At 47.0% G+C, this 24,470-nt stretch overlaps 1 protein-coding gene across 1 annotated transcript in view; it reads left to right on the forward strand.

The window, feature by feature from the left end:
- Positions 1-24,470, forward strand: part of zc3h3 (zinc finger CCCH-type containing 3) — a 40,866-nt gene that overhangs the window by 15,041 nt on the left and 1,355 nt on the right. Inside the window, exons 4-11 of the mRNA XM_037469935.2 lie at positions 8,427-8,577; positions 13,704-13,867; positions 16,026-16,104; positions 16,499-16,654; positions 17,093-17,162; positions 19,005-19,136; positions 23,497-23,660; positions 23,771-23,928. Coding sequence (XP_037325832.2) covers positions 8,427-8,577; positions 13,704-13,867; positions 16,026-16,104; positions 16,499-16,654; positions 17,093-17,162; positions 19,005-19,136; positions 23,497-23,660; positions 23,771-23,928 — 1,074 coding nt within the window. The remainder of the gene's footprint in view (positions 1-8,426; positions 8,578-13,703; positions 13,868-16,025; positions 16,105-16,498; positions 16,655-17,092; positions 17,163-19,004; positions 19,137-23,496; positions 23,661-23,770; positions 23,929-24,470) is intronic.

The raw sequence follows: 24,470 nt of genomic DNA on the forward strand, positions 1-24,470 counted from the left end.
CGAATCCAAAGGTTACTAAACTACGGCTCTCAGCTGCCGTGTGACTTTGAAGGACCTTTGCCGAGGACACGCATGCCTCTGTGTATATGTCTGAGCGCGGGCCGTGCCAGCGGTTCGGCAGCGGTGTCCGTTCCTACCAGATGCCCGCTCCTCCTCCTGGTCGTGTCCGGGACTTTCTGCGGGGCCGCTGCCAGCCCCCCCCCCCCCCTCAACCCCCGGCACCAAAGGGACCAATTAGGCGCTCACAGCTGCAGCCAGAATGACACAGTGGAATGAAGGGGGCTGTTGGGTGGGCGCGGATGCTGGACACGCGAAGGGCAGACGTGTAGAGGTCTAAAGGAACATCAATATGTTCTCACAGGAAGGGTCCTCCATGGGTGTAAGCTACCAGGGGGCAGGGGATGATGGACATTAGGAAGTAGTCGGAGGGGGCAGTTTGTTGATCTGGAGGCCGTCTTCTTCAGAGCACCTGCTGGCCCTTGGAAAAGGTTGGGAATGGAAGCGTCTTGGCCCCCTGCCTTCACCAAATTAGCGCCCACGCCGCCAAGTAACTCAACTGTCCCTCATCGCGCTGTCGTCCCCCCTTTCCACACCCTCGACCTTTAGCCCCTGAACCCTCGCTTTTTGTCCGGGTAAATGCAGTGCCGTGTCAAGAGCCGGGGGCCCCGCTGTTACTGAGCTGACCATGGCCCAGGGCCAGAGTGAACAACTAGACACGAGTTTTACAGTTATTCCAGGAGGCGCTCTTCATTACATGGCGACTAGAATATCAGATATCAGTGTCATTGCACAGGGTCTTCTGTAAATCTATCGACACTATAACTAATTAAACACGCCAACTGTTATAGGCCACGTTCTTATTCGAATGCTGTGGTCAAATACAGTGATTTAGTTTTTTATATATAATATTTAATGCCAGCACGAAAAAGCAACAAATCCTCACATTGGAACATCTGGACCTAGCAAATTTTCAGGATTATTTTTTGTTTGTTTTCCTCACGATTATCAGATTCATTTTCTGCTTTTAGATCAATTGAATATTTAACCCACAAGAAAAGCTCATTTGCAGACCTCTCGCAAATCTTTGTGCGAATGACGCCCAAACCCTTCGAATCGCTGTTGTCCTGTTTGTGTGCTTCTCTTGTCGGCACTCCCCCACACCTGCTCCTCAACCCGTAGGCCCCCTTTTTATCTTAACACTGACACATTCATGATGATTTTGAGTACCCCGGGCGGACTTGTAGATACCCCCCCCCTTGTCTTTCACTCAGTGGCTGAAACAGAAGTTGAGGGGCGGCGCTGCACCGGCTGACCAGGGTCCATCACTCACTGGCCCAAAAGAATCAGCAGCATGATGGATGCGTACCATGCTGGCAACCCCCTAGTCCTGGTTTCAATCTACACCACTGAGCCACCTCAGGTCCCTCTGTGTGTGCGTGTGGTGACTGACGTACAGTACCGCATGTGTCTTCAAACCATCACTCAGTACGAGGAAACAAAGTTAACCAGCTCCTCTTTCCCAATATTACTTTGTTCCAGTGCGCGAATGTTGTCAAGCAAAAGCTCAAATAACAAACTATTTATCTTCTTATCACATTTGTACAGAGAAGGGTTTCTAGAGCCGGTATCAAAACCAATAAATGAGTCGCAGAATTTGCAGATACAAATATTACATAAAATAATATACTCAGTTTTTACCACATTGACTGAATAACAAAGTAGGTTAATCACATCGAACGTCACACTAATGATTGTATCACAACAAAGTCATTCTGCAATATGAGAATGATGAATGTTACATAGTCTTGGTGCAAATTTAATTCACAAACTGACAAACAATATTCAAGGCTTGAAGCCACCGCCTCATAGTTATTTATCTAGTGTGTGCATAATGTATTTCAGGAGGAAGAAATATAAATATATATATACATACAGGATTACTAACATTTTCCATTTTGAAAGTCATACATGTCTGTAAAGAGTAAAAACACTCCACCCGTCCCTCGTGGGGCAGTTCACCTGCCTGGTGTGTCTTAATGTGTGTCTCCAGGGGCAGAAGTTCACATCCCGTGTGGAATCTAGTGTTGCCCCTTGAGGGATGCATTCACTTAACCTTGGCATGCCCGTGTCAGGCTTAAAAAAGGTTTCAAGGGACACACGCTTACCTCCCAAGCTTTTGACAAAAACACATGCACATATGTCATAATGGCGGTCCCAAAGTGGGCAACGCCCCAGGCTCTGCCACTTGATGCGGCTAATGGGATTGGCTGATTGACGGCCACAGTCATCCCTCTGATCAAACGTGTTTGTGTGTGACACACACGTGTCCTGGGACACGCATGAAATACTGGTGGAGAATTGCAACCTGACGGATTCCTGATCACCACCAGGTCAAGGTCAAGGTTGAGCTCAGAGGAAATGCATGTGTTGTTTACATTATTGATGTACTTTATGCTACAGGAGCATATGGCTTCTCTGGAAAACACACATCGGGGCTATTACCATTTAATTATTCATCAAGGATGTTGTCAAGTCTCCTTGCATATTATTCAACAATTGGAAAAAAAACTTGTGCTGTGCTCTGTGTGTTATTACTAATGTTATTATTTCACATAAAATTCATACTTTCATGATTTAACTTTTATTGACTATGCTGATCAGACATAGTCAATAAAAGTTTCTCATCTCATCCTTGTTAAAGCCCAGTTATGTGTGTCATGAGATTTATCACGTGGGCTTGGATTTAGTCCTACTGCACACCTGCTTAAACCCTTTCTGATTATTTCCCTAAAGAAATGTGTACACCTTCATAGATTTCTGTACTCCTTTTTATTCTTTTAATATTCGGCTCTTGACCTTTTGCCATTTATAACTTCTTTTGGATTTTGAATTAAACCTTTCTTGCTTTAATTTGTGCGGCTGAGTAGTAACCCCCCCCCCCCCTCTCCTGGGGGTCAGCTGGCGTATGTCACAGCTGATGGCTCCACTGCGGTGATGGACGAGGCCATGCCACGAAGCCCCCCCCCCCTCCCCCTCCCCCGCACCCATCATTACGAACACCTACACCCTCCCTCCCAAAACACACTCTACCCTGGTGAACCCCCCCCCCCCCCCTCCCCCCTCTGTGGTGACATCACCAGCCCACAGGCTGACAGCTGGTGGCACGCACCAGGGGCCTCCTGTGTCAGTATGTGGCCCCACACGGCCATCAGCCTGTCAGTCCGTCAACTCTACATCCTCATACACATTAATGGAGCCTCCTCTAAAAGAATGCAGCAGGTTTCATACGTACATACTTTTTCAGCATATAATTATTATTATATACTTATTTTCTGTCGTCTTACTTGCACGCCAGTGCTAATTTGGTCTTGACACTGTACGGAGCTGAAGTGCAATTGATTAATGTCGGGTCACATGTCTGTCATCACACTTGCAGTGAGACCCCTTCTCTGAAGGGTGTTCTGTTTTTAGGGTTAGGGAGTGAATGACGATCATATGCAGGAGTTCGTGACAGATTGTTGTACTGTACCTTCGACGTACCTTCGAGTTAGCAGAAAAAGATGGCGTGTCATGTTTCCATCGACTGCAGAGCCATTTGTCCAGGGAATGGATGCCGATTGTGACCTTTCCCACGAGATGTCAGTGTTAGAGGCTTAAGATGTTGTAGAAGATCTAATATTATACATTTTTAGGTATTGAGCGGGACATTCTATATTAAACAATAAACCAGTCAGTGCTCTCTGCTGGTCACCCTTTGTGATAATGCTAAATTAATAACAATAATAATCTGTCAATTACCTCATACGTGTCGTGTTATGAAACAGCCCATGGACCATGTGGCAGGTTTTTGCAGCAGTGACCCTCGTGTCCATCCTCGTGTGTATGGCTTTGAGGAGCGGTATGGAATGCGTACAAGCATTCTATGTTCTCCTCTGTCGTAAATGTTCCTGCAGCTAAATGTGAAACTCGTTCACATGCGGCCGTGCAGCTCCCATTCTAGTGGCGGTTACTTGAGATCCTCTGATGCAGTTATTTAAAAGGCCACGAAACGCAGTTCTCTGTTGCCAGGGCGGGGCATCAACCTCTGTCGACATCTCAGGGTAGTTTGTCATAAAGTGGCTGTCAAATCCCGAGATCGTATTATCATAACCACTCTGGCTTACCGCGGGTTATTAGATTGTGGTAACTCCCTTGTTAAGTCAGATGTTAGCGTGGTGCCGCTGTCTAGCGCCAGAGTGCCGGAGCAGTGGGAGTCAGAAGATGAGCCCCAGGGGACGGGAACATGGGCTGGCAGGGGGAACAAGTGCTGTCAATAATAAGATTTATTATACATCGGGTCGTCCCAGGGAGGAGGCAGACGGAGACCGCTGTTCCCCCGGAATTAGCCGTCAGGTATTGAGGGGGACCGAGAGGGGGGGGGTTGTGTGCAGAAGGTTGTCAGTAGCCTCAGTAAGAGGGCTGAGGATAGAGAGATAGAGAGCGCTGCGGAGGTATGAAAGCGCTGAAGTGGAAGCCAACTTTACTCCCAGTTTAGCCCACGCCACTTAATGTGAGGCTCCGTCGTCTTAAGGATGGGACTCGAGTTCAGCACTCCCCGATCCACTTATCTGACGTCTGCCGCTTTACGTCCATAACGCAGCATCTGCGTCCGTGGTTTGTCGTGAGGCTTTGAGTGGATTCCTCAGTTGGACTAACAGAAGAGGATCAGACCCGTTAAATATCGTATAGGATGAACAAGCAATGAAGTAAGCTTTTATTTTGAAGGACTGGCTCAGAATTCAAGACAGAGAGCAAGACAGAGCAGGAGACAATCAGTTGTGGGCAATTGAAGCAACTGGGGGCTTTTAATTGCTCACAATTTGTATGAAAGGTAACATAAAGAAAGGGAAGCTGCAGCACAGAGACCTGTACTGATCCATTTTAAAACCAGAAAAAGACACGACTATGCAATATTACTTAATATCCAAAATCCTAGTTTAAGTCTCTTATGAAAATGTTGACATTCTTCAACACGTTGCCCGACCGTATTCGCAGCCCTTAAAGAAACTCTTGAGAATCTGACAAGTGGCTCATACCCTGTTTGCTCCATCAGCAGTAATACTTTAGTACCGCATGGAGCCGCACATCCATACACAGGAGCTACTAATCTCAGAGCCTGATATTTTAAAACTGACACCGGTGCACGGGCCGACCTGTTCGCCTTAATAGATCCCACAAGATGACGTGCGTTGAAGAGGCTGGAGGCATGGCTGCTCTTAGAAGGAGCGATGTGTGCGGCGACGCCAGTAGATCATCTGTGGGTTCTCCACGGAGAGTCGCCTAGAGATGGATGGATGGACGGCGATCAAGCCTCACGCAAACGGCGTCTTCACAGCTCGCCACTGGGCTCACCCCCCCACCCCCCTCAGGGTTGCAAGACAAGCCACTGTCAGGTCTATTAAGGCAAGATTGAGATCCCCAGGTGTGTGTGTGTGTGTGTGTGTGTGTGTGTGTGTGTGTGTGTGTGTGTGTGTGTGTGTGTGGGGGGGGGGGTAGGGTGTCTAAGTGCTTGTTTTCACATGCCCATTGGTCATAGTCCAACAGTGGAAGATTGAGACCCTATTGCTCCCGGAGCCACTCAACCAACACAACCTGCAGTGGTTTACAATCAGAGCAACACCGTCCATCCATCCCTGGTGTCACACACACACACACACACACACACACAGTAAGGGAAACACACCAACAGTACAGCTCGCTGTAGATGTCATTAAACAGTGGCCGAGGTGGAACAGCTGGGTGACAGCCCCATGGACATTGCCGGAGTCCTGATGTTTGGCCGGGAGTTTAGTGGCAGATTGAGGTGCAGGTGAGGGGGGGGGGGCCTTGTGGCTGCTGGGTGGGAATAGTAGCAGCCCCTTTGACAACCCCTATTCGTCATCTGCCAGGAAGCCCAAATAGCTCTGACTCCCAATACAGATGGATTAGGGGGAAAGAAAAGTGACTCCAAGCCGTGCAACTAATCCTGTAGAAAGCCCCCCCCCCCCCCCACCTCCATACGTACTCTCCTCTGCTGCCGCTCTTTTTTCTGAGTAGGTTTATCTTTCAGAACCCAACACCCCTTTAGCCCACTGGCGAACTAGCGCTATGCTTGTAATCAGTCACACAGTATTGATAACTACTCTGCGTGTGCCATCTTGACTTAAGTCATGTCTGATGGCTGTCCTCACTTCAGTTTCTCTTTTCCGCATACCGATTCTCCAAAACTGCAAAGGCCGATTTTCCCCCCCAAAAAAGCTGTCGGCCGACCATCCCTAATGGTGAGGGACACACCGCAAAACCTCATTAAGACGCTCACCGACGGCGCAAAATGAGCCCACAGTCCACCGATTGTCAGGATCGTAAAAAGGAGCGATGGTCTGGTTTTAAGCAGCTAGTAACCGTAGAGGCCGATTTCGGTTAAGGCCGGCACTTTGAACAGTGGGGGGGGCTTACTTGTTTTTGAATTAAGTCCTCAGTTGGATTAAGGACCCGGCTGGGTGTTTTGCAGGTATACATGCAGATGATGATTAATGAATGGTTGTTAGGCACTTCCACCACTGCAGCCCTGCAGGACTCTAATGCCGACGGTTAGCAGTTAACGACCTGTTAACGGGGGTCGGCTATCGGTCAGGAAAAACAGTTATCTAAAATTGGCACACCTTACCATAAAGGAAACCAGCACAGTTACAAATCTGACCCCGGTGAATGTCATGTACACTACAAAGAACATTTAGAATAACGTAACATTTAACGGTTCATATTGTGTTCTCTTCAAAATAGGTGCAGATACCCGATGGGATTGTTTCTTTCCCCGTTTCTGTGTATGTGCGTCTCCTTAAAATACAGTCAGTGTTCCCCCACCCCCCTCAGCTCCCAGTGATTTGTTCAACAGTAAATGTTTGTCTGAGATGAATTCTCCAGCTGATCCAGAGCTGCATCCCGGCTGACAAATGAAACTGGCGCCCGAGGGGGAAGAAGTGTGTGTGTGTGTGTGTGTGTGTGTGTGTGTACGCGTGTGTAGGTTGAGGGGTGGCAATTGGGGAATTGGGAGAGAAGCAGAAATCAAATCATTTTATTGTTTGTCACTGCGGCCCTCGTCGCCACGGCTTGTTATTGGATGCTAATTAAAATGGCGACAATCTTGGCAATTGGCAATTAAAGACTTGTGAACGAGGTGACGGCAAATGAGCTCTTCATCGGGCGCATAAACTCATTCTTTATCTCTCTTTCACACTTCCCTTCACTCTGTCTTTTCCCTGATCATTAGGAAGACAGAGGGCCGTCACTGACCACAGCAGTGAATGATTGGTAGACGGGGGGGAAGAGACAAAGTGCAGATAATGACACACAAGAGGTTCTCCTTAGGGGGGAGGGGAGGTAGTCAGTTACTTAGAGAGGCTCCGGGGGACTGGAGTCAATCGCAGCTCACATTGGGCGGGAGATGGGGTATGGAGACAAATAACCATTTACTCACATTCACCACCTACGGGGCAATGTAGGTTCACCGATTAACAAGAGCAAGTCTCCGAACTGTGGGAGGAAGCCGGAGTACACAGAGAGATACACGGGAAGAACATGCAAGCTACACACAGAAAGGACACCGGGTGGTTTCAAACCTGGGACCTTCTTGCTGTGAGGCGACAGTGCAAACCACCACACCACTGTGAAGGGTTTTTTATTTATTATTTAAAGATAATATTACAGACTAGAAATGACTAAATTGTATTTGTGGGAGGACAATAGGATCAGCCGAACCGATGTGGGAACACGCTTTCTAGTCTTTCACCCCGTCAGGATACACGAAGCGTACAAGAATATTTGATTGTAGCAACAGTGTGAATCCTCGGCTAAAGCGAGCTAGATCTCATTTGTATTTTGCGGAAAGATCCACAATTATTCACGGTAATCCCACATTTCTGACCTGTGTACAGAGGCCCATGAATTGTTTCAACTGAGCGGAGACTTTAGACAGCCCGCAATGCAAATTCTGTTCTTTTGTGCGAGTACGTCGGCCGTCGTAAAACAACATGATGGATACACAGCCAAAGAAATAAATGAATAAAAAAACTATATTTTTTCCTTCTCCGCGCTGTTCTCTTGTGCCTCTCTGATGGATCTGTAAAATGACATAACGAATGCGACTTAAAGTGAGGAGGCGGAGGGAGGGAAGCCAGGCAGGAGGGATGAAGGCAGCGAGGAAAGAGACAGAGGGTATGATTTATTAGCCTCAGAAAATTCTGCCTTTGTTATTCCCTCATTTTTTTCACGTGAAGCTTGTTAAAGAGCACACCTGCCAGAGTCCTCCGACTAACTTGTGTGTGTCTGCGCAGTTTGATCCTCTCACAATAATGTGCATTCTGTGCATTTGCAGACTTTCGTACTGATTCATACTTTGCCGTCCTCAGGTCCCGCCTCCTCGTCCCACCGTAGCCCCGCCTCTCAGCGGGTGTACAGGACTCGCTACAAGATGGTGACCCGCCCAGGCTCCAGCACCGCGCACACCTTCCCCTACAACCCCGCCCTCTCCTGGAGAGCCAAGAGGATCCAGTCCGCCAGGTAATCCACATTAACAGACAAATACACTCTCACACACACACACACACACACACCTCCTGCAGGTCTGGCTTTAATGTGTCTCTATGGCTAATATCCCTCAGGGCGAGGCAGCGCCCTGTCTTTAATGTCACTGTCATGTGCAGCATGAGTGGAAGAGGTCGGGGATTTATGGCGCTCATTTTTACGCAGTAGATAACCCAGAGAATAAAGCATTTACACCAGCGGGCTCCTCACATTAATTTACACCAGCAGGGAAAGTGTGTCACCGAGGACAGATACAGAAAGCGAGGAGGGGTGGCTGCTTCTTAATGCCATTACAACTCTCTGCCTCCCTCCCCTGCCCCTCCTCATTGATCTAACGTTCATCTCCTCAGTCTCTAAAAATCCAAATACATTTATATACCAATTATATCATATCTGTATACATATATAAATAAAAATATGTCGATAAATCCCCTCAGCACCAGTCTTTGAGCATTGGAATCTGCAGCCTTCTTGAGATGCTTAGTTATGGTCTTGAGTTTGTCTATTAGTGAGAGAGTAAATGATTGTGTAGCAGGTCTTTATCAGGTAACAAAGGTTCAACTAATTTATTTATTTATTAAAAAAGACAGACTACAATGAGGTGTGTACTTTCTTTTCTTCCACAGTGGTTACAAACGGGTGGAACTGTGCTCTGAAAGCTGTGAACAGGTTGTTGTGGTTGGTTTTGATGATCTGTTAATGTGTAGAGAATTAACAGGATGTTCTTCCTTGAAGGTGACTGTGGTATGGCTTGCCTGCTATACATACACACACACACACACACACACACACACACACACACACACACACACACACACACACACACACACTGAGTTGAAAATCCAGAGTTCTATTAAATAAATCTAATCCTGATTTTCCCAAAAGGTTCTCAGCCCTTTTTTGAGCACAACAAACTAACTTCCACACCATAATCTGTGTGTGTGTGTGTGTGTGTTGGCTCATTTGTGTAATCCAGATTTGGTGGGACAGAGGGGCCCAGGCTGAACTCTGCCGCTGGTGACTTATTACTATTCATTTAGCTGCCGCAGTAAATATTGATTCATCAAGGGATTTTCAATTTGAGCCCTGTGACATCTCGTGAAATATCACCAAGTGTGTGGAAGTGAGGAAAGAGATAAGGAAGGAGGGGGACAGGTCGGGTCCCCGGGGATAGTGGATTACCCCCCTCCCCGACACTCACACACACAGAGCCTGCACTCCCTTTTCATGCTTATCTATCTGTTTAACTCCAAATACCCTCCACCTTTATCAGTTTGAAGCCATTGAGTGGAACATGAGCTCATATTCTCTGCTCTTAACTACTGAGTGCCGTTCTCCATCTTTGGCCTCTGGGACCCACTGATCCCCGTTCTCATGTGTTCTCTGCTCTTATCTCTGTGCCTGCCCATAGCTGGGCCCCTCACTCAGGGCCCCGCCTTAAAAACACTAATCATGTTTGTATTATTTACATGATATATATTTCATAAGTATATGCACAATACGTCTACGTTGTACATAATAGGTACATTTATATCAAACACAATGACAATGACACAGAGGGTGTGAAGCCATTTAATGAAGCCTGTGTAATTGGTATCCACTTGGTCCCATGCGCGTTACACCTTTTTGGAACACGGAGACCAATCGCAACTGCTGAGCACAAGTAAATGCACCAGAAGAACAAGCCTGAATTTACAGACTGAGATGAGAAGTAAATGGCATCAGTGGGACACTCTCCCTCTCAACCAGCCAGTCCCCAGACGTGTCCCGCTCCCAGCATGCTCCTCTCTTACCTGTTTTCAGCCATAACGAGCGTGGCGGGTGATTTAGTGCCGGGCGGCAGTTTGAAGGAGCGAGGGAATCGACAGCGGTATTTCAACCCCCGCCATCAGAAAATAGATATAATCTGAACATTAACCCCATTAATAGTAGCAGGAGTTGAATTAAGAAAGCCGTAAAGCACGCACACTGGAGTATAAATTACAGTCCCCCCACTTCATTGCTCTCACATCCTCCCTGTTTTTCTCTCAGCTATAGTCATGTGTTTGCTTTGTTGCTGTTCTTCGTTTTTTGTGGTCTGTCCTCCTGTTTCATAGAAAACACTCGCATCCTACACATCACGATCAGGTGCATCTTCTCGCCTTCATCTTATTCAAACTTACCTGTGTCATAAACGTTAAAGCCCCCCACACATAGAGGGACCCTCCACACCCAAATAATTACACTACCTCTGAGCGTAGACATCCGCACACACACACACATGCTCATCTCCTTTAGTGCTTCGGTATCGATCAGTACAGGATGTAAGAGACTGGGCAATAAAGTGAAGCAGTGCTCCCTCTTCTTCACTCCCCTCGCGCTTTTCCCACATTCAATCCCCCATTCATCCCCCTGTTTTATACCCCCAATTCATTCATCAGCTCATTACTTATCACATCAGTCATCTACCGGCCGTGTGTGGTGATCCTCCCTGCTGCTGTTCACACCGTGTGCTCCACATGCCTCCTCTGTGCGAGGCTTCTTAATCATGTTTCTGCTGTGCTCCGTTTCGAGGGTAACAGTTTCCCAATATGAGCCTCCTAATGCTTGGGTTGCAGACAAATGGACGAGGGCAGCATTATTCGGAGCAGTCGCGCGACCCTCCAGATTCTTCGCTGTCACTAAACCAAAAGTCGGATCATTCATCAACGGCGCCCGTAGTGCTGAATCGCGCTCTCCTTCCTCCGTGCATCGCATGGTCAGAGCGGTGCACGTCCTCACACCTGCACGCAGACTCACGCACTTGTACGTGCACACCCATGGCGACTAGTCACAGGGGACTCTGTGCACGCCCTTGCCCGGACCTTCAATTCTTCCTTTTCTCGACATGACCATTTTTTTTTCTCTTGGAGAGTCAATGTTCTGTTACTGCGTCCTCCAAACATGTTTTTTATGTTTTACAGCACCCCTCAATGGAGGTAAAGTACATAGATTATTGTTTAGGAAACAATCGGATGATTCAAATTCTACCAATGACTAAAATTTAATTGTTAAAATTCACTCGCTGCAACCCTGTTCATGTTTCATTGTAATTTGGATATCTTTGGTTTGGCTAATAAAAGAAGCCAAAACACTGATTAGCACTAATGTGAATAGTTCGTTTAATGACCGTATGGAGGAGTCCTCCGGGCCTTGTAGCAGAAAGGAAGTCTGTAACGTTCAGTGTGTGTTCAACATTAGCCCCCCCGCCCTCCCCATGGTGCTTGGGGGGATTTGTGCATCAGATGTGTCTGGAGCGCCTCTGATAACAGATATCCTTCCAAAGGTCAAGGGCATCGCTGGGAACGTTCGAAGGAGAGGTCCGGAGACAGAGAGAATAAAAGCCGCCTGATAGACGTTTTAAAAGGGCGTCTTACTTTTCTGATGGTGTGATTGTACGCGGTTTCCTCTCTGTGCTTCCGTTCTCTCCCTCTCTCGCATTGCAGGCCGATTAACTCATTGCAGAGGTAATCTACCGGGGTGTCTGAGTCTGATTTGCAACTTGCTTGTTTTCACAGAATGAATACAAATAAACAACTAAAGCCATTTGATTTAGTTACTGGTGGTTATAGAATAATGTTTTACCCGACTATCCCAGATTGGATGTGCTATTGCCACGTCTTTTCTATACTCAAAGAACGACAAAGTGAGCACCCCTGTGTATTTTCTTTAGGACCAATAAGCACATTCAAATTCTATTTTATTGGCAATTTCTTTGGATCGAGAATTTTGGAACTGCTAATTCTCAAGCCGTCTCTCATCGCTCAACCCCCCCCCCCCTCCCCCTCCCCGACTACGGCCTTGTGTCAGGGTTAACTACCGTCTGTGTTAACTGATCATGTCATATCCCCATTAGCCTCCATTGTGGCTCCCCAGGCCGCACAGTCCTTGTTTAAGCCTCCCCGGGTGGCCGTCAGCGCTTCGGCATTAGCCTCCATTACCGCTCCCCTGGCTGCAGTTGCCCTGTGTAGGGCAGCCACTGATCTTGTATCAGTGAAACTGAGTGTCTGTGCAGCTTGAGTTATGGCGTGCGGTCAGGTAGACTGCGTCGGGGAACGCAGCTGACGGCTGATATTCGCACCATGTTTTTTTGTTTCGTCTATTTTTCCTCTTTTGTTTTCATTCACGGCAGGGCAGCAGCCGGGCCGCGGCGCGCTCAGCACCCGTGTCAGTTGTTCTGTGCGCTGCGTGCTTTCGGGGGTAACCCTCTCTCCTCTCTGTAATGGGAGGCATGAACTCTCGCTCTAAACCCATTTCCAGCCCATCTGAAATACGGCAGCAAATTACCTCCAACGGCACCCTGCACACCAGCCCCAATCCGCCCCAAATAGAAGTGACAGGACAGCGCAATTTATCGCCATAACCCCTGCACCAACCCAACACCACCCAGCAGCCCCGCACACAATGCGAGCTCGCAGGCACAGCCCCCACAAACACACACTCATCCTCAAGTGCTTCTGAATGACTTCTGAACAGGGTGTGTGTGTGTGTGTGTGTGCGTGTGTGTGTCGAGGCCTGTGGTTGTCTGCACAGAACATGCGGTGGAAGGAGTGTGTTGTGATATTGTCTGCGTGTTTGTGTATATGTGTGGTCTCTTCACGCCAGTGTCGGGGCCACCCTCGCTGCTCTGGCCCCCTGCCCTGCCTATTATCTCATTGATTTCCTCCTCTCCTCTTTTCAATTCTCTCCATTTCCACACGGCCGTCCTTTCCATTAAAGGGGCAATTTAACAGAGTGCTGTGACATGGGAGAGAGAGAGAGAGAAAGGAAGGGAGGGGAGACCGTAGGATTGGAAACATAAAGTGAGGAGGGGAGATAAAGTGGAAGGGCTTGAGGGAGAAGACGGAGAAAAGATGGGAGGAACCGGAGGGGGGGGGGGGGGATGAGCAGATTGCATCGTCCCAGCTCAAAGAACGGCATAACTGAAGATTTCACACAGTTTTTAAAGTGAGCTTAAATGTTGATTAATTTCATTCAATCTTGTATTAAGTGAAATTCTCCATTTCAAGTAAACAAATAACTTTCCCGTATAATCGTTTATTGCTCTCCATCCGTTCTTCTTCTTCTGTCCGTCTTCCCCTCAGGTGTTTCCTCCAGAGCCGGATGCGAGTGCCTCACGACCGACACCCGTCATCCACGCAGCACTGGAGGGGAAGCAGCATGTGCTGGATCCGGGGTTCCCTGTACCGCGTGTCGGCCAACAAGCTGTCGCGCACCGTGGCGTCCAGCATGTCCATCAACCGAACAGGTACTCTGACGGTCGCTGGCGGGCCCTTCGACAACACACGGGTCGCGCAGTCTTGCGCTCTCCCACCATTCACATTTAGTTACAGGACTGATCCTTGAGAATATTTCAATTCAATTAAAACATTTTTTTCAAAATACTTTAGCTTTTATGGGAAATGTGTGTGTTACCTCGCAGGGAGCACGTTTGGCAGTCCTTTGCTGTACTATGACGTGGTATTGTGTATCATGCAGTAGACCTCCGCTGGTTGTGATCACTCGTAACACATCGATTATCTGATACAGGCACCAATGCAGTGTGGCGTAATTTTAGCTAATTGAAAGGGGTAATAAAGAAAAGGTGTATTGCTACTTGGCTAGCCAAAAAAATATTATTTTGTTACATGTGTTCTTTTGTCATTGTGATCTAGACACACCTACATGTTTGTTCAACTAAATGAAACTCCCAGTAAGATACCAAAAGTGTTTCCTTTTTTTATCTTTTTTTAATGAGTTACATCTTTCGTTGAACAAAAGACACAACTCTTCCACACAAGGACTTTGCCTGGAGAGAATATACGTCCAAATAAGGTGTAAAAAGGGAACCAACTTGAGTTATAAGTTATTCAATAGCAGCAGTTAAAGAGCAAGATGCTACAAAGGCACTTCAGTCCACCGACTGAAACGTACTGAGGTTTGACACCTGGCCGTATTCTGGACACGGATATCGGTGCACCCCGAGGTGATAGAGGAGTGTTTATTCATGTTTGTGCTCGCAGCTCTGCCCACATGTTCTCTAATAGACTTACAGGGGCAGGCCGGATTTGCCATCTGAAATAATAAAGTTGTCATCTGTCAGAGCAGAGGGGGGGGAGGGAGGGACTGGAGAACTGGACGGTGCAGATTAAAGCTCGGATCCGCCTCTGCCTCCTTCACATTTCTCTCTGCTACGCGTTCAGTAGCAACTACACTTTGCAGGTGAAATTGAAGAGCTCCATTCTGTTAAACTCGTGACCGGCATCCCAACGCGCACACTGCCGTCCCGCCCCGACTGTCTTTCCAGCACGAATTTTGATTTCACACCCCTCCCCCTCCGCCCCCCCACTAACTCCACATTTGGTTTTGGTTCAGCCACCAGCCGCTAATTCTGCTTTGCTAAAAAATCACATCAGCGCAAAACTTTGACGGGAGCCAAAAGAAAGTTCCAAAATTAGAGGAATAAGATCAACTGCCATCTGTAACTGCAGCCCCCTCGCCTTCTTGTCTTCCTCTCATGGCCTCCACACACACACTCGCCTTTCGTGTGTGTGTGTGTTTGTGTGCGTGTGTGTGTGTGTGTGTGTGTGTGTGTGTATTAGGAGTGCAATGGGTACACCGTGTTTATGATGTTCTCAGACAGAGCTGCACGTCACGTTTGGCTTTGGCACCAATATGTCAAACCAGCACCGTATAAATAACCAGGCACATATCGGGTTGTTGTTGCATCTGGCTGCACAAACACACACTCGGGCACAGCCTTACTTCTGTAACATGGGAATAGTTGTAAAGGTACTTTTTAAATGTACTGAAGATCCAAGTTTTAGAAGACGACACCATCTGCAAATGCAAGATGAATACATTTCTTAAATTATCAATATTTCAAAACAAATACTAGAACTTGGGTAAACGTTCTTTTCAAAAATGTATCCCAGTCTTCATCGGCATGCCAAACTACTTTAAATATTGTGCAAACATTTCACAACATAAGTGAGTTAGGAGGAGTTAATGTAATGTTGGGCCTGCACAGACATTGCTGGTGGTCATCTTGTCATGTCAGTACTGGTAATATGAGCAAAGCGTGAAAACGCACTTTAGTTAATTATATTTTTACTGTTGTTGACACAACAAATCATGGTCCCAGACTGTTGTGAAAAAAATGTGTGATGCAATATTTGTGATTTGGCATTTCTGTGTCAACAGCTCAGTTGAGTGTATCTGGGCATTTTCTTGAAGCACAGCAATATATTTTGGGATAAAAAAAGTTTTGCTTATAGTCGATTAGGAGTTCAACACTCCCCCCTTTATGTTGGTTCACTGTGGAGATTTACTTTATGCTCAATTAATCAGAAAACCAACCACAGGATGCTTTTTTAGGTCAATGGAAATTGCTCATATGTCCTTCTCGTCTCATTCTCCATATTTAGGAAAGTCTTTCAGTACCTTCCCCGTCTCCTCGCTGAGTCCTGCTTCCAACCGGCCCTTCAGTCCTCGTCATTTGGCCAGGTGAGCGTTGTCTCCCCCTCCGATCTGTTGCATCTGTTCTCATCGGAAGCCCTCGAGACCAGAGGTGCAAACATATACAACATCTTTCTACTTACCCATATATAAGGGCCACATATGGACGGACGTACGACAGCAGCACCGAGAAATCCAATCCATCCAACACTTGTACATTTGATCCCCCCCCACCCCCCCATCCCTCCCAACATTAATGGCCTTTCGTCACTCTCAACTGAGAGCTGTAAACCCAGAAGATATCTTTTGGAAACAAAATTAGCTTAGGGTACATGCCTTTACCCACAATTTTAACCCTGACAGAATTAGTCCTCTTTAGTTTCCACAAGCTGCTTGCTATTCATGTGCGGATATCTGTGGTTTGTCTGTTTTCTGAAATAAGCCGGGCCGTCCAGCGCAGCCTCGCCATAATCCGACACGCTCATCAGAAGAAGCAGCAGAAGCAGTACTGCATGTACTACAACCGCTTCGGCAAGTGTAACCGTGGCAACAGCTGTCCCTACATCCACGACCCGGACAAGGTCGCCGTCTGCACCAGGTAGCACACAGTAAACACACAAGAAAATGCCCCAGGATTGGATTGATTACAGGAAGGCTGCGGCGGGGAGGTTAAAGATGGATTTTCATTGCCTTCCTACCCATGGGACACCCAAGGGAGTTGTAAAGTAGAAGGTGATATGTTAAGCATTAGGGGTTCCGGGAAAAAAAAAGCCTGATTATTTTGTGATACTCTCGTAGTATGAAGTCAGCAACTGTCAAACAGTGTCTTGTTCCCAATTGCAACAACAAAGACTTTGAATTGCACTTAAAATGCACTTATTGTCAGCTAAATGAGATCTAATGTAATTGGGAATGGTCCAACCTATGCCTGTGGTGGGATATAAATGGGCAAAACCACTTCCTAGAACCAGCAACTCTCACATGCATTTCTCCCAGCATCAGTGTTCTCCGACCCGTGTGCGTTGCTCATCTGCAGGTTTCTGCGAGGGACGTGCCATCAGGCCGACGGGACCTGCCCCTTTTCCCACAAGGTGGCTAAGGAGAAGGTAACGCGCTCCCACACGCAGCCCCGCGCAGCCCCGCGCTTAATGGGTTTTCTTTGTAAAGGGTTGGGTGCAGGCTGAAGGTATAAGATGACACACTACTGGGTACCGTCATCGTGGATCGTATTTGGGTTCTGGGCAAGGCTCCTTTTTCCATGACGCATGAAGGAGTGATTGGGGGGCTCAACGAGGCGCTGGTGGGTAGGCGAGGAGCCTAAAGCGTAGAGCTGGTGACTGATTATCATTGTGTAATCAGGAGCCAGCAGGAGAAATCTGAGTGTGTTGCTTTCGCTTTCCTCAAATGTTGTAGTCAAGTAGGTAACTTGCTCAGGTTGTCATTGTGACAAATGCATACAAAACTATGTATGAAAATTGTTTAATATTCTATACTAATACTATTTTGTGTAACCATGACTCCAACGTAGTATTTGTAATACATTGGTTATTACAGCCCAAATTCAACTCAAGCCGACCCAGTTTATTTCAGTTCAAGTTTGAAAATCATAACAGATAATCTCACATACATTTTGGCAATACCAGTTCACCCAACCAATCAATGCCTTCAACTGGTTGGTTATTTGTCTATTTGAATTAGATCACATGATGTGGTGTATGAAACAAATCAGATTCAAAAAACGGTTATTAATTTGGATGTGCTGGTTGTAAAGTAATATCCCACCGTGTGTATGTATCAGCCAGTGCCCGTTATCCCTTTAGGGTGCAACCATTTCCAAAAGGGAAAGGCCTTCTAGCTTTTCTCCTCTCCCTCCTTTGAGACAAACAGCCCTACAACAGGTGTTGTGTCTCACCCACCGAACACACACACAATGCTCTCCACCCGTGTTGATCGTCAGCCTTGCGGCCTGTAAGTGCTGAGAGCCCAGCTGTCTGTCTGTAATGCCACCTCTCCAACAGCCCCCCCTCACCCCCAAACCTTTGGCCCAACCCTCCACAGGATAGTCCCGCTCTGATTTCACGTGGACCCCTTAAACAGGCCTGGTTGTGGGGCGAAGTGGGGTTGATTTAAAAAAAATAAAAAGGGGGGGGGGGGAGGATGCACCACGCCCTTCTCCCCTATCCTTCCACCGCCGGCCACGTTTGTGCACACATCCAGAGCACATAAACACATCATGTGAGCTGGACGAGCTGCAGCCTGGATAAATATTTCTGTAGCAGTTAATTAGATCAAACTGATCCCATCCCAACAAGGTGGAGTCCCTGTCGCCCTCCCCCAACCGACCCCCCCCTCGTTCTTCACAGAACTCCCTCGGAGGTATATTTAGACCGGCATCCACCGGGCTCACCCACACACGGCAAACCGCAGATCACACACACACACACACACACACACACATTCACTCTCACTCCTCTGCTGTCAACTACAATTAAGGTCATTTAACTGGTGGCTGTGACGGATTGTGCGGCACACGGGACGTGTCTGTACATGACAGGGGTTTGAGGACTGTCTGTCTGTTAACACACTCTTCTGTCATCTGATTTATTGGGCCACGCAATCTTAATAGAGGAAACACATAAAGTACTGAATACATTTTGTAAAATAAAAAACTTCTATCCTTTGCAAACAATATATCGAGTTTGCCGTTGGAACCACACTTGTTTCATTTTTTTTTTTTTTTAGATCTAGACAATCCTGAAGGCTTTAACCCATCTGTCATATTAATCATTTTATTCTGACTTAATATAAAGGGATTCCATTTGAATCAGTGTTTGTTCAGATTGTTACATTGAAGAACTAAGAAGGTATCTCTATACCTGTTGTTACCTGATCTTTGTCAAGTGCTACGGCTGCCATGTGATAATGTCTCTCTCTTTCTCTCTCTCTAGATGCCGGTGTGTTCCTACTTCCTGAAGGGAACCTGTAACAATAGCGACTGTCCCTACAGTCACGTCTACGTGTCCCGCAAGGCTGAAGTGTGCCAGGACTTTGTCAAAGGCTACTGTCCCGAAGGAGAGAAGGTAGCACACACAAATGAAATTCAATCTGAGACCGGCTCATTTTGCTCATGACCAGAGAAAAAACAAAGAGCAAAAGAACAAAATCAGAAGAAAGAGGAATAGAAGAGAAACTGTTAAACCAACACACGAGTAATGGGATTCATTTGGAGAGCTGATCTGGATCGACACAGACAGTATGAAACATGTCACACGGGGACCACTGTGTCTCTGCTAAAACACAGAATGAAAGCTGTCACTTCTCTCTTTGTCTCTATTCAAGGAGACATTTAAATGACACTCACACATAACTTTCTTCACAGGAAGTCTGGCTCAAGTACAGACACCTGTTCCCCAAAAGGCCTGCCCGGCCTCTGCCCAGAGTCCATGACCCCTGTCTGACCAGGGGTCATGGACTCTGGGCAGAGGCTGATGCGTTTGGACCCATTCAGATGAAAACCTGTATCGCTGCGTTGATCTGTCTGGCTGCAACATGAACGATGCCTTGGCTCTCGTTGCGGCGCTCAGCGGTTTGACCTTGTTACATCTGAGCGGAGCCTCGGGTCTTTGTCTGAGTTGTTCATTTGAACATATGATCATGGTGTACATGTACTTAGCTTTACTGAAGTCAAACTGGAGCTTAGGTAGACAAGCAGTTTGGTAACCCATCTTCCTGCACACACACACACACAAATACGCTCATAGTGACACAGGCAGCAACAGCTGCAGAGGGTGGTGGTCCATAATGGCATAACTGTAGTGTCTTAGTGACACATTGCAACCTCCCCCCCAACCCACCCACCCACACAAACACTCCACCACAGACAGCCCCTCACCCCCTTTCTCCTCCTGTTTACCTCTCTTTGCCCCCCCCCACTCCTCCTTTCTCTGCTTGTTTTTGAGCATTGAGTGTGAAACCGATGGTTTTTCACACTGTCAGACCTCATTTAAATAGTGCATGGGTAAAATGAGTATATAGAAAACAAAAGGGATATTAATATTTATTCTATTAGCTGAAGTGCTTAGGTCTGTGATTTTCTCTCCGTGTGTGTGTGTGTTTGTGTGTGTGTTTATGGAGCGCTCTGCTGTGAGGCTCTGGTGGCTCTATGATGGATAGCAGGCAGTAATTATAGATGGGAAAACTGCTGAGGATGGCACTATGAGCCAGGCAGGCAGACACTCTAGCAGCTCATGGGTTAAGTCTGCTCCTCGCCTCCATCCTCCTCCCGCCTCATCCTGGCTTTGTCTCGCACTCACCCTCCACCTTGCAGGATCCGTCTCTGCCTTCCTAATCGTACCTCTCGTTTTTTCGCTCCCCAAAAATCAATTTTTTAGCAGTTTTTAATTATTTCCCTTTTTTTTTTCTTTACTTACCTCAAATGGGGCTCCTGTATCCTGTTCCAGGTTCCTGACACGACAGGGTGAAGGTCAGCCCTCTGTGGCCAGCTGTCATCCATGTTTTTGCCGGCTTGGATATAGTCCCTCTTATTGCCTTTTATCAATGGCTATTTAGCTGATTCAGCCCGTTGAAACCTCGTCATAGATAATAGAGAGCTATCCGATTGACTGTTTTGCTAAATTAATCCTAGGTTTCACTAAAGTTAATTTTATTCAATTTAATTTATCAATTTATTAACATTGACACTTTGTATTCCAGTCCAGAGTTGAAACATGCTTTGCACACAAGCATGCTGTGTTAGCTCCATCCTTGGTGGTGGGTTTAAGTGCAGCTATACTACTTCGAGGCCACAGTGGCAGTTCCAGAAGCTGCCATCCTATCACATCTGTGTCCTGAGATGGGCAGCACTTTACCTCAACTTCTTCATCCAACGCTACGGGAATACACAGCGTGAACAGACAGTTGTTCATGTTAAATATTCTACCTGGAATGGGTTTCTGGCCTCATGCTTGATTAATCTAATCTTGATCTAATAACGTTGCATTGCCTCAGAAGTTTCCGGATAATGTTGCGTCTTTCCATGAAGCAATCAGCGGTTCATCCCCATAACAGGTTTCTTATTGGAGTGATGATGGGGCAACATATTTTTCTTTTGTCCTTGATGCAGTGCCAATGTCGGCCTAAACATGACTTTAGATGAAGTGGCGGTGTGAACTCTCCTTTCTTCTTAACATGGCCCTCTCCACATTAGTCCTCTGAACTCATTTATTGTTCTTTTCCATTGTAAGTAGCTTGAGGCGAGAGTGTCTGCTTAATGCCCAAGTGGTAAATGCATAAGATGTCCCTTTTTTATACTTTACAGTCTTTTTATACCCCCCCCCCCCTCTCTTTCTTGCTTCTTTTGCTTATTCTCTGTGTCTTGGTAAATTTGCTGACTCCTCCTGGTTTTGGCCCAGCAGAGAGATCTCTAATAGGCCCCAGAGACGTCCCGGCGTTCCTTAAATCAAGTGGAAAATTGTTAACTTGGTGTGGGATGAAGATGTTCTGTCCACTTTAGCTTTTTCCTTCTGGTTCCGACACTCCCCCCACCCTCTCCCTCCCTCTCTCTGTCTCTCCCGCTGTCTCTGTTTTCGTCCTTTTATGAAAATGAGGACGTATAGACCTGCAGGGAGTGGCCGGAGCTTTTACAGTACATTTCTCATACGCTCTGTTTTTCACACTAAGAGTTCCTTCAGCCTCTTTGGCTCCTGTCATTGTCACAATGTTCTGGTTTGTCTCAGCCGCATTAAAGTATGCCCACACATTAGCCCACACATTGCAGTGGGTTTAGAGGTAGTCAAGAAGGAAATGGGGAATAATAAATATGATGAACACTGCAATCCAGTGTTTTACAATATGCGTTTAGGTTTTCTAAGTTAGATGTAAATGTTACTTTACATGTCATTTAACTGATGCTTTTATCCAAAGCGACTTACATTTTTGCCTGAGGAGCAATTGGGGCTCAAGTGTCTTGCTCAGGGACACTTCAACATGGCACATGGAGCAGCCGGGGTTCGAGCCGCCAACCTTGCGGCTCCCAGCGCACCACGCTACATGCGCCACCATCACCACCAAATGTGTAGTTGTTTACGTCATATTGGACCGTATGTTGGATGAAGATGAATAACGGGATCCCATCTACTACTATAGATCTAGTTTAAAATTTAACACGCTTCTTGAAATTAAATATTTTAAATATAATCCAGGATCACAGTGTTCATAAAGCAATTCATTCAACTTCTCAAATGTTGTTTTATATCAATTGTGTTTGTGCCAAATGTGTGCTAAACAAGCATCTCAAGATCATCATTATCAGCTCTTGAATATTATGATACTCGTTTCACTAACAAGTGAAAAAAAAAGTATATTGCCATATTCCGCAGAGTCACTAAAGAAAAGAAGTGAAGTTGCAGTTAACATCATGCACGACAATTCCCAATATATTAAGACGAAACAACAGAACACAACACAACAACAAATTAGGGCGCATTTCTGTCCCGGTGTGGAGCTGCCGGAGCTCAGCGATGATGTCAGGCCCCAAATATGAAACCATGAGCGTTACAGACATCGACAGCGCTTCTGATTTGTTGACCGGCGCGTTTGTGACCCGCAGCCCTACAAGATGATCCACAGAAACATTTTGACAGCGAGCTGCCCTCTGGCACCCAGGGGTGCGGGAACACAGGTGTGAGGGCTATGGGAGGGGCTCTGGTCGGTGGCGGGTCAGTGTTGCTGGGCTCCGGAGGGAGTGGACTACGGGTCCATAGTGTTCTTGGAAAAAATCGATCACAGTTCCCTCTGCGCGCGCGCACACACACACACACACACACACAAAACCTCTATTTCTGGACGAATCTGCTACCCAGTCCCTCCGCACACACAGGTTACACACACACACTCCTCACAGCCTGCACCCCAGAGTGAATATAATTAGCTTTCCTGACAGGTGGGAGGGATCAGATCTCGTAGAGAATGAAGCTACCAATTTACACCCGTATTACACTGTCATACACACTCACTTGCAAACATGCATGTGAAAGCTGTCTCTCTTGTCACGCAGAATGCTCCGCAGAACGAGGCTCGGGGGCTCAGCGCTCGTAGGGGGACGGGAATAGTGCCTTTCAAAAGTAATAACTTGCATCTGTGTGTGGAAGGAATAAAGGAAGAAAATATCAGTGATCAGGATTTAATCCGCCTCTGAAATGCTGTCACACAAGTCCTTAAATCTAAACGTGAGATCATCTGAGCGCCACTCTGGACTGAAGCCCATCTCTTTGAGGGAATTATAAAGCACACGTCTCGTATATCTGCAAAAGGTGGTCCGAATCAGTTGATAATGTGGATAAGCCACGGTTGGTCCTGTGAAGCTCTCTCATGGCGCTCAGCAGCCTGCGTCGTGGCTCACATGTAAAACGTGTGTTCCTGTGTTTCCCTCGTCTCCGCCAGTGTAAGAAGAAACATACTCTGGTGTGTCAAGACTTCTCCAAGACGGGCTCCTGCCCTAGAGCGGCCCGCTGCAAGCTGCAGCACCGCCAGCGAGCCAAACGAAGCGCCAGCAGCGCTTCCACCTCCCCGGGCAAGAGGGCCCGGGGCAAGGAGCCCGCCAAGAGGTCAGGGGAGCAGAGCGCACGCAGCTCAGTCGGACGAGTATCCTCCTCGTCATCGTTTCACTTGTTAAAGATCCTCTTGCCTCCTCCTGTCTATCCTTCCTCTCTTCAAGGCCCCGCCTCTCTGTCGCCATGCCGCCGAGCTCTCAGGTAGCTCCGGAGACTCCGCCCAAAGGTCCTCTGGCTCTTCCATCCTTCATCTCTCTCTCCAGCTCGCCGGAGGAGGCAGACGCACCTGAACCACTGCCGGCTGAGAGCTCACAGGTTAAAGGTAACCGAAGAGTATGACACAACCAAACTGCAGCAATCTGATCACAAGTGTTTACATTATTTTTGATTTTGCAGACTTCCTAGTCCAACAGTAACCAACCGTCCATAGCAAGGCTTTGCACATATTTATTTTCTATGTATTGGGGATTATTACTGACATTAGGAAAGCATTCATTCTACTTTTACTTACAAATAAGCAGATTAGATAATGTGCTAAGTGTCGGGTTTGTTTACGCCTCGTCCGATAAGCTGGCAGGTGCCAATTCTGCCCATGTTGGACTTCACAACTCCAGATTTGGCAAGTAAAATGTTTTAATCGATAGGAATTAAGGGGACTTATTGGACAAAATACAACTAGGTTCTCAAGAAAATGTAAGGTTCCTTAAGAGGACTAACTGCTTTTTACATGAAAAGTGCTGACTGCCGGCCATATTGTCCGGAGATGTTTTGTGGGAAGATCATGTTTGTCATGAAAGCCACAGGATCAATCCTGGGTTCATGAGAATGGGGAGTGGTGATTCGTTTAAGCTGCAGACAGATAAT

The sequence above is a fragment of the Pungitius pungitius genome, chromosome 7 (genome assembly GCF_949316345.1).
Source record: "Pungitius pungitius chromosome 7, fPunPun2.1, whole genome shotgun sequence".
NCBI lineage: Eukaryota > Metazoa > Chordata > Actinopteri > Perciformes > Gasterosteidae > Pungitius > Pungitius pungitius.